Consider the following 11,363-nt stretch of genomic DNA (forward strand, 5'->3'; position numbering starts at 1 on the left):
ACCCAATGACAATGCAATAATATGGAAAAAACTCCGATAGGTGGCGCATGGATCGAAATATTCAAAAAAATCGTATTTGTGGTCCGATTTGGCTCATATTTAGAACACATAATACATACAAGAATAGAAAGAGACCCATGAAAAAAATCGCCGCTAGGTTGCGCAAGGATCGAGATATTCTAAAATATTGTATTTGTGGTCCGATTTGGCTCATATTTGCAGCACATAATACATACATGAATAGAAAACGGCCTGTGAAAAAAATCAACGCTAGGTGCGCAAAGATCGATGTCCGATTTGGCTCATATTTGGAACAAATATTACATACAGTCCGATAGAAGTGACATCAAAATATTTTGGCGTTCGAGGAGGGACAAGAATACGTGGCGCAGAGTCGAGTAAAGTCTTTGGAAGGAGTATGTATTGAGGACTTAGATCAGGGATAGTCAAAAGCTTCTTATGGAAGCGTGACCACACCTACTTTGAAATCCAAACAGTACACTGTAAAAACTTCGAAAATTCATAAAATGATATTATTTTATTTAGAAATAATATTATATATTTTATAATCCTGATAAAATAAAAATTCATTCGATTTTTTTTATATTTAATTGTTTATAGTTTTTTTTTGTTTATATTTAAATTTTTTTTTTATATTTTTAGGCTTTTTATTATTTTTTTTTTGTTTTGTTTTTTAGAAACAAAATAATATATTTTGTAATTCTGATTAAATAAAAATTCATTCATTCATTTCATTTGATCTTTTATATTTTTTTGTTTTTATTATACTCAGTTGAGCAGAGCTCACAGAGTATATTAACTTTGATTGGATAACGGTTGGTTGTACAGGTATAAAGGAATCGAGATAGATATCGACTTCCATATATCAAAATCATCAGTATCGAAAAAAATTTGATTGAGCCATGTCCGTCCGTCCGTACATCCGTCTGTCCGTTAACACCATAACTTGAGTAAATTTTGAGGTATCTTGATGAAATTTGGTATGTAGATTTCTGGGCACTCATCTCAGATCGCTATTTAAAATAAACGATATCGGACTATAACCACGCCCACTTTTTCGATATCGAAAATTTCGAAAAACCGAAAAAATTCGATAATTCATTGCCAAAGGCGGTTAAAGCGATGAAACTTGGTAGATGGGTTGACGTTATGACGCAGAATAGAAAATTAGTAAGATTTTGGACAATGGGCGTGGCACCGCCCACTTTTACAAGAAGGAAATTTAAAAGTTTTGCAAGCTGTAATTTGGCAGTCGTTGAAGATATCATGATGAAATTTGGCAGGAACGTTACTACTATTACTATATATGTGCTAAATAAAAATTAGCAAAATTGGATGAAGAACACGGCCACTTTTTAAAAAAAAATTTTTATAAATTCAAATTTTAACAAAAAATTTAATATCTTTACTGTATATAAGTAAATTAAGTCAAAATTTAACTCCAGTAATGATATGATGCAACAAAATACAAAAATAAAAGAAAATTTCAAAATGGGAGTGGCTCCGCCCATTTCCATTTAGTTTGTCTAGAATACTTTTAATGCCATAAGTCGAACAAAAATTTACCAATCCTTCTCAAATTTGGTAGGGGCATAGATTCTATGACGGAAAATGGGCGAAATCGGTGGAAGCCACGCCCAGTTTTTATACACAGCCCACCGTCTGTCCTTCCGCTCGGCCGTTAACACAATAACTTGAGCAAAAACCGATATATCTTTACTAAACTTAGCCCACGTACTTATCTGAACTCACTTTATCTTGGTATAAAAAATGGCCGAAATCCGACTATAACCACGCCCACTCGATATCGAAAATTACGAAAAATGAAAAAAGTGCCATAATTCTATACCAAATACGAAAAAAGGGATGAAACATGGTAACTGGATTGGTTTATTGACGCAAAATATAACTTTGGCAAAACTTTGTAAAATGGGTGTGACACCTACCATATTAAGTAGAAGAAAATGAAAAAGTTCTACAAGGCGAAATCAACAGCCCTTGGAATCTTGGCAGGAATACTGTTAGTGGTATAAATAAATTAGCAGTACCCGACAGATGATTTTCTGGATCACCTGGTCGATATCGCGAGAACGCCTTCACATATACATCTAAGGGCCACTCGCTTTTAAAACCCTCATTAATACCTTTAATTTGATATGCATATCGTACAAACACATTCTAGAGTCACCCCTAGTCCACCTTTATGGCGATATCTCGAAACTTCGTCCACCTATGGAACTAAGGATCACTCCTTTTCAAAATACTCATTAACAGCTTTCATTTGATACCCATATCGTACAAACATATTCTAGAGTCACCCCTGGTCCACCTTTATGGCGATTTCTCGAAAAGGCGTTCACCTATAGACCTAATGCCCACTCCCTCTTAAAATGCTCAGTAACACCTTTCATTTGATACCCATATCGTACAAACACATTCTAGAGTCACCCCTGGCCCACCCTAATGGCGATATCTCGAAAAGGCGTCCACCTATAGACCTAATGCCCACTCCCTCTTAAAATGCTCAGTAACACCTTTCGTTTGATACCCATATCGTACAAACATTCTAGAGTCACCCCTGGCCCACCCTAATGGCGATATCTCGAAAAGGCGTCCACCTATAGACCTAATGCCCACTCCCTCTTAAAATGCTCAGTAACACTATTCGTTTGATACCCATATCGTACAAACACATTCTTGAGTCACCCCTGGCCCACCCTAATGACGATATCTCGAAAAGGCGTCCACCTATAGACCTCATGCCCACTCCCTATTAAAATGCTCAGTAACACCTTTCGTTTGATACCCATATCGTACAAACATTCTAGAGTCACCCTTGGTCCACCTTTATGGCGATATCTCGAAAAGGCGTCCACCTATAGACCTAATGCCCACTCCCTCTTAAAATGCTCAGCAACACCTTTCATTTGATACCCATATCGTACAAACACATTCTAGAGCCACCCCTGGCCCACCCTAATGGCGATATCTCGAAAAGGCGTCCACCTATAGACCTAATGCCCACTCCCTCTTAAAATGCTCAGTAACACCTTTCGTTTGATACCCATATCGTACAAACATTCTAGAGTCACCCCTGGCCCACCCTAATGGCGATATCTCGAAAAGGCGTCCACCTATAGACCTAATGCCCACTCCCTCTTAAAATGCTCAGTAACACCTTTCATTTGATACCCATATCGTACAAACACATTCTAGAGTCACCCCTGGCCCACCCTAATGACGATATCTCGAAAAGGCGTCCACCTATAGACCTCATGCCCACTCCCTCTTAAAATGCTCAGTAACACCTTTCGTTTGATACCCATATCGTACAAACATTCTAGAGTCACCCTTAGTCCACCTTTATGGCGATATCTCGAAAAGGCGTCCACCTATAGACCTAATGCCCACTCCCTCTTAAAATGCTCAGTAACACTTTTCGTTTGATACCCATATCGTACAAACATTCTAGTGTCACCCCTGGCCCACCCTAATGGCGATATCTCGAAAAGGCGTCCACCTATAGACCTAATGCCCACTCCCTCTTAAAATGCCCAGTAACACTTTTCGTTTGATACCCATATCGTACAAACATTCTAGAGTCACCCCTGGCCCACCCTAATGGAGATATCTCGAAAAGGCGTCCACCTATAGACCTAATGCCCACTCCCTCTTAAAATGCTCAGTAACACCTTTCATTTGATTCCCATATCGTACAAACACATTCTAGAGACACCCCTGGTCCACCTTTATGGCGATATCTCGAAACGTCGTCCATCTATGGAACTAAGGATCACTCCTTCTCAAAATACTCATTAACAGCTTTCTCATTTGATACCCATATCGTACAAACATATTCTAGAGTCACCCCTGGTCCACCTTTATGGCGATTTCTCGAAAGGCGTTCACCTATAGAACTAAAGCCCATTCCCTTTTGAAATACTCATTACCACCTTTCATTTGATACCCATATCGTACAAACACATTCTAGAGTCACCCCTGGCCCACCCTAATGGCGATATCTCGAAAAGGCGTCCACCTATAGACCTAATGCCCACTCCCTCTTAAAATGCGCAGTAACACCTTTCATTTGATTCCCATATCGTACAAACACATTCTAGAGACACCCCTGGTCCACCTTTATGGCGATATCTCGAAACGTCGTCCACCTATGGAACTAAGGATCACTCCTTTTCAAAATACTCATTAACAGCTTTCATTTGATACCCATATCGTACAAACATATTCTAGAGTCACCCCTGGTCCACCTTTATGGCGATTTCTCGAAAAGGCGTTCACCTATAGAACTAAAGCCCATTCCCTTTTGAAATACTCATTACCACCTTTCATTTGATACCCATATCGTACAAACACATTCTAGAGTCACCCCTGGTCCACCTTAATGGCGATATCTCGAAAGGGCGTCCACCGATAGACCTAAGGCCCACTCCCTCTTAAAATGCTCAGTAACACCTTTCATTTGATTCCCATATCGTACAAACACATTCTAGAGACACCCCTGGTCCACCTTTATGGCGATATCTCGAAACGTCGTCCACCTATGGAACTAAGGATCACTCCTTTTCAAAATACTCATTAACAGCTTTCATTTGATACCCATATCGTACAAACATATTCTAGAGTCACCCCTGGTCCACCTTTATGGCGATTTCTCGAAAAGGCGTTCACCTATAGAACTAAAGCCCATTCTCTTTTGAAATACTCATTACCACCTTTCATTTGATACCCATATCGTACAAACACATTCTAGAGTCACCCCTGGTCCACCTTAATGGCGATATCTCGAAAAGGCGTCCACCGATAGACCTAAGGCCCACTCCCTCTTAAAATGCTCAGTAACACCTTTCATTTGATTCCCATATCGTACAAACACATTCTAGAGACACCCCTGGTCCACCTTTATGGCGATATCTCGAAACGTCGTCCACCTATGGAACTAAGGATCACTCCTTTTCAAAATACTCATTAACAGCTTTCATTTGATACCCATATCGTACAAACATATTCTAGAGTCACCCCTGGTCCACCTTTATGGCGATTTATCGAAAAGGCGTTCACCTATAGAACTAAAGCCCATTCCCTTTTGAAATACTCATTACCACCTTTCATTTGATACCCATATCTTACAAACACATTCTAGAGTCACCCCTGGCCCACCCTAATGGCGATATCTCGAAAAGGCGTCCACCTATAGACCTAATGCCCACTCCCTCTTAAAATGCTCAGTAACACCTTTCATTTGATTCCCATATCGTACAAACACATTCTAGAGACACCCCTGGTCCACCTTTATGGCGATATCTCGAAACGTCGTCCACCTATGGAACTAAGGATCACTCCTTTTCAAAATACTCATTAACAGCTTTCATTTGATACCCATATCGTACAAACAAATTCTAGAGTCAGCCCTGGTCCACCTTTATGGCGATATCCCTAAATGGCGTCCATCCATAGAACTATGGCCTACTCTCTCTTAAAACACTCTTTAATACCTTCCATTTGATACACATGTCATACAACCACATTCCAGGGTTACCCTAGGTTCATTTTCCTACATGGTGATTTTCCTTATTTTGTCTCCATAGCTCTCAACTGAGTATGTAATGTTCGGTTACACCCGAACTTAACCTTCCTTACTTGTTTTTTGTATATTTTTTGTTTTGTTTTTAAATTTTTTTTATTTAATAGTATTTAAGAAAGAAGGATTAAAGTTAGGATGAAGAATAATAAAAAGACTAATAATAATAAAGTAAAAAAAAAAACGGGAAACTGGAGATATGAACCTACTTTAAATTGTCCGCAACTAATTTGTCTATATCTATTTTGATGTTTGTGGTTGATAATTTAAGGAGTTTTTTTCACAAAGCGATTTCTATTCCCGTATGTAATATGTGTTCCAAATATGAGCCAAATCGTACCTCAAATACGATTTTTTGAAATATTTGAATCCATGCGCCACCTATCGGAATTTTTTTCTTATTATTGCATTGTCATCGGGTTCTGAACTATATTCAATGTTTCAAGCTTGTAGCTTATCGGGAAGTTACTTAAATTTCGATTACAAAATTCTGTACACAGAGTCAAGCTAAATAAACCCGTTTAAAAAAACACTGGTATTATTTATTATATATATTATATTATAGATAAATGAGGGATAATCTTAAATTATTTTCTCCGGTTAATAATGGTGAAAAAAAGCATGCATGTACTTCAAACTTATCACTAATATGTATATTCCATATTCAATTTTTAAGTTCAAGTGAGACGAAATAAATTTTTGTCAGTGCGCACGTCTATTCTTCATTTTATTTTCTAAAAAAATAGCTACAACCATTCAGCGAGCAGAAATGGCGCTGGTACGTACACAAGCCCAGTCGGACTTGGTAGCTTTCAAAATTCACATATCGCATTGTGATGCATTTAATACTAAATATTAAATACTTCTAGATGCGTTCAATTCAAATTTATTTTAATTTAAATTTTAATTGTTAAATACATCAAACAAAGCTTCATTGTTTTCGTACAGGTGAAACAAAAATATACCCAAAAATATTCCTTCAAAAGTCATTTTGAATGAAATTATAGCAGTGTAGTTCCTAATGGGTACAGCAGAATACATTCGGATGCTGGGGAGAGGATAGAATGCGTGCGCGCGGGGAAGTGTGGTGCGCTTGCCTGAGTGTTTTACAAAAACAACTGCGTGAAAGCGCTTATGGGGTGCGATCCCTGACTTAAATTGTAACAAATTGTCAGGAAAGAGTCCTTGTAATAATGGGTCACTAAATGAACTAAATAGAATGAGAAATAAAATGCAGTTAAATAAAGACTAAAAGCTTGAAAAAAAAAAAAAAAATTTGAGTTAACCGTTTTTTTGAAAACAATACTTTCATGAAGTAATAATAGTATTAAAAGCTAGAAAATAATTAGGCAGGTCCTAGGTACTAGTCATTACACTCCTCATCAATCTAGGGCGTTGATCAGACTATTCAATAAAAGCGTGGGACGCGTAAAATTTCTATTGGTAGTCATAAGCAAGACCAACTGAACCTTAATAAGTTAAGCTACGCCTCACATTTTTAGAAACAGAAGTTCTGTAGTTAAATACGTACATGGCGTATGAGTAACTTTTGCTGACACCCAGTGGCGCACGTGAAATTGAAATAAAAAAATTTTTATTTAAAATTCTTATTTCTGAAATATGAGAAACCTTCGTCTTGATCGAAGGAACCTATCGAAGTGTGGGAAATACGTTTCCATAGGGAACACATACACACACACATAGAATTTAATTTTTATATACTTATATAACTGTTGAATAAATAACTCCAATATTCAATAATGTAAAATGGTCTTTATTAGACTACTTTGTAAATACTTCAAAATAACACTTATACTTCGCAACTGATGGGGTGCTTAAATCAAACTGATTGCTGCTTTTATACTCTTCGGTTTCTCGATCGCATATTTGTAGGCGTTTCTCCTTCTAGAATTTTCTAGTTCGCTGAAGATTGCATACTTTTGTGAGTATCTCAGAAATATGCATGTGTGTGTGAGAACTACTTTGCTGATGATTGCATACTTTTGTGAGTATCTCTCCGCTGCTGTATGTACATATGTGTAGACATAATGATTGATTTGTTTATGTAGATGCAAGTGACTGCTTAGTATCGGCTTAGAGATGATATTGTAACGAATTTACTTGCAAATCTTCTTATTTGCCCTTTTGCTAAGTTCGTATCACTAAACTGTTGAATAAATAACTCCAATATTGAATAATGGAAAATGGCTTTTATTAAAGTACTTCACAATAACACTTATACTTTGCAACTAGCTGGCTTAATAACCAAACTGATAGCTTAAATGAAACTGACTTTCAAAATAATACTGCTCTGGCTCGCTAGATAGCGTCTTAATCGAAACTGCTTGATAGCTCAAATCAAACTGAATTCCAGCGCCTCTACATTTGCTGCCTTTTATACACTCTGATTTCAACGTTCGCATCTTCTAGGCGCTTCCATTTCCAGAGTCTACTAGTTGCCATCAGCTCTCAAACTTCTCAGCTGTAACTACAATTGCACGATTTTATAGCTTCTCTCATTGCATACTTTCAGGAGTATCTCAGATATATGCATGTGTTTGTGCATTGATTCTCCGCTGCTCGTATACGTACATGGTACATATGTGTAGACGCAATTATTGTTTCGTTTATATAGATACATAATGATTGATCTATGGATGTGCATGATATCACTGCACAGTTAAAAATATTGGAATATATTTTAAACCCTGCTTCGGTTTAAAGCAAATTTTAAACATTTAAGGTTTTAATATTAAATTTCATAAAGCTCACTGCAAAAAGTATATTTTTACAGTACAAATTTTAAGCCTTCCTTGTACTAAATCGAAATTTATTCTTCACAGGTGTACTTTTTATACCTACTTCAATCTAACTAGCAAGTATAACATTTTAAAGTTTTAAAATTAAAATAATTTTGGATTAAAAATCAGATTTGACTCTTTCAAGTATTAGTTCTTAGACTTTCTTGGTCTAAAAGTGATATTCTGCTCTTTAAATTAGTTGCTGCTGACAGTTGGATTTGAATTACTTTGTTTGTGCCGTAGGCAGTAGGCTCTGATATTTTGCTACGCTGGCGTCTTTCATCGTGCCAATCAGAGATCTGCAGTTAGTACTTTATTTTGGGTACATTCTAGCATTGAACAAAACCCGCTTTGCGAGTAGGTCACAACTGGCCACGGGTTAGCGACGGCGGTCAATATGATCATTTTGTTTGATACGCTTAAGTACTAAGTTAAGGACTAATATACACACAAATATTAAGTACTTTAGAGGTTTAAGGTCTGCTATAAAAATTCTACTATACAACTCCGAGGAAAAAAATTTTCATTTCAAGTCCTTTTATGCAAGATATTTCCGATAACGTAATTTATCTCTCGGTTAAAATAGAACTTATATTGCGGACGCGGTTAATTTAGAACAAAGACTAATATTAAAGCGAAACTTTCGGCTACGATTTATTATAGTTTTGAAGTGGAATATTTTTTTATTTCAACGCTTTCTTAGTCATAGTAACTATTTATATAGTTTTTTTGTCACTAACGTGACGCAAGGATAAGCAAAAAATAGTATATTTAAAAACTCCGTTATTCGAGCTAGCTTCGCGCTTACAAATTTTTATGGAACTTAATTAAGAAATTTTTACTTTCGTTTCCTTTACGTTGGACGCTTTTATTTAAATTATTCAACTTTTTTTTGTAAAATTATACCGAAATTGAGAGAAAAATACCAAAATCTAAGGCAATGTACCGAGACATTTTCAAAGTACCAGTTTGTTACTCAATTAATAAAAGTGGCATCGCTACTGGAATGATTTACACACACCTTATTGGGTTCGCTCGCTTTTCGGCTTGCACGAAATAACGTACACATGCTGGTCTCTGATGTCGACAGCCGTCAGCTGCTTTGTTTTCTTTTCTTCGTAATTGAAATGTTATATTTCTGAAGCACTCGCGCAACATATGTACGGAAGATCATAAAATGGCTTTATTTGTCAAAGTAAAAAGTGATAATATAATCAAATTTATAGAAATTAGAAAAGTTATCGATGATAATACGGAGGAAATTACAACTGATGATATAATATATTCGGGTAAGTTAAAATAGTACAACAAAGTAAAAAAATACATAGAGTGAGTCAATTAAGTTTAGGTACAACGGCTTTCCCCGAATTGAGCTTTATTTTCTTCATTAAAATTAGTAAAAAGTAATAATTTTTCACTTGTAATTGAAACATTCAATAGTAGAGCTTCATTGGGGGGGAATACCTTTGTAGGTACCTAAACTAAATGGCCCACTGTATGTATGTACTTTTCTCTTTTCGTGAACCATTTCTTGCAGTTGGATTGGCGTTTGATTTTCACGAGAACGCGGTGCTTAAATTTCACGATCGAGATGGAGCAAATATCGAAAACGACCACCTCCACCAAATTGTGCAGCAATACGGCAAATGCAGTTGTTTTTTACTTGAAGTTTTAACTGGCGGTAAGACATTTTTTTATGCAATAATTGTGAATTTGTTATTTAATTCATGATATTGCATTGTTAATATATGCAGGTATGTACATTTATGGCTACTTTGATTTTCATGTTTTTAGATGAAGAAAGTATTTCCAAATCTTTGGAAAAAACGACAGTATTTCAAATCTACAGCGCTGCATTAGAGGCACATTTATCTTGCATTGTAGAACAATATAACTTAAGCCTTTTGCCAAAATACCATATGCTAACCCATTATCCCTCAGTGATTAGAAAGCTATGTTTGTAAAACGTTAGCTTCTAGGTACCAAAAAAACTTTAGTTATTTTCTTGAGCAGATGACGACAGAAAAAACAGCTTCTTTTGGAAAATTAAAAATAAAAGCAACTTCAATTTTAGAACCGGAAATTAAAAACTACTTTAGTGAAGATCAATAAATCAATATCAAAATGTATACAACAAATCGTGTAGAGATGTAACTTTTATGTATATATGGGAAAAGAAAATACTGATGTAAAAAAATTTGGCCTTATAAAAAAAATATATGTAGTCAATGCTGAAATACATTTCCATTTATTGATTTATTTGTGTACAATTTTCAATCCCCTTTTAAGTGCGTATGAAATATTTTCTACCGGAAATTCATGTATGCTCAAATTTAATTCATTAAAATTTAATCGGCCTTATGAAGCTTATGAACATAATGATAAGTTATATGTAATGATACCTCTACTGTTACCTGAAGAATTGTAATAATTTTAATAAATAATTGAATAAAAATGAATTTGAATGAAAATCAAGTTTCTGTTTTTATACCAACATTGGACTAAAACGTAAACTTCTTTGGCTTAAATTTTAGCCAATCGAAGTCTAATTTTGAGGTAAGTTTAGACTGAATGGTAAACCTCGCTGGTGTTAATTTTAGCGAAGTAAAATACTGTTTTTACACCAATCTCAGGATCAGCGTTAAACTTCATCGATTTTGTTTTTATACATGTAAGGTCTAGAATACAATATTTTCAGTTATAATATTTAGAATTATTATTTACTATATTTAACTAAAAACAGGCCTTAAAATTAAACCACTCGAGGTCTAAAAAATGGAACGACTCCTGATTAAAATCCAAACCCAGAAAGGCTAAAAATTGTTTGAACTTTTCAAAGTTTAAACTTTAGTATTTTTTCGGTCGAGTCATATATACCAAGAAAGTTAAAATTTTAGTCCAAAATTGTTAACAGTGTGTTTAGCATCGGCTTAGAGATAGCA

General features: G+C 35.6%; 1 protein-coding gene across 1 annotated transcript; it reads left to right on the plus strand.

The window, feature by feature from the left end:
* The first annotated feature begins 9,552 nt into the window (after positions 1–9,552).
* LOC137248168 (uncharacterized) lies at positions 9,553–10,772 on the plus strand. The gene is made up of 3 exons (XM_067779032.1): positions 9,553–9,710; positions 9,959–10,102; positions 10,216–10,772. The coding sequence occupies exons 1-3, from the start codon at positions 9,599–9,601 to the stop codon at positions 10,383–10,385; spliced, it is 426 nt and encodes a 141-aa protein (XP_067635133.1). The 5' UTR covers positions 9,553–9,598; the 3' UTR covers positions 10,386–10,772.
* The last annotated feature ends 591 nt before the right edge of the window (positions 10,773–11,363 follow it).

This window comes from Eurosta solidaginis, chromosome 4 (assembly GCF_040869045.1).
Source record: "Eurosta solidaginis isolate ZX-2024a chromosome 4, ASM4086904v1, whole genome shotgun sequence".
Lineage (NCBI taxonomy): Eukaryota > Metazoa > Arthropoda > Insecta > Diptera > Tephritidae > Eurosta > Eurosta solidaginis.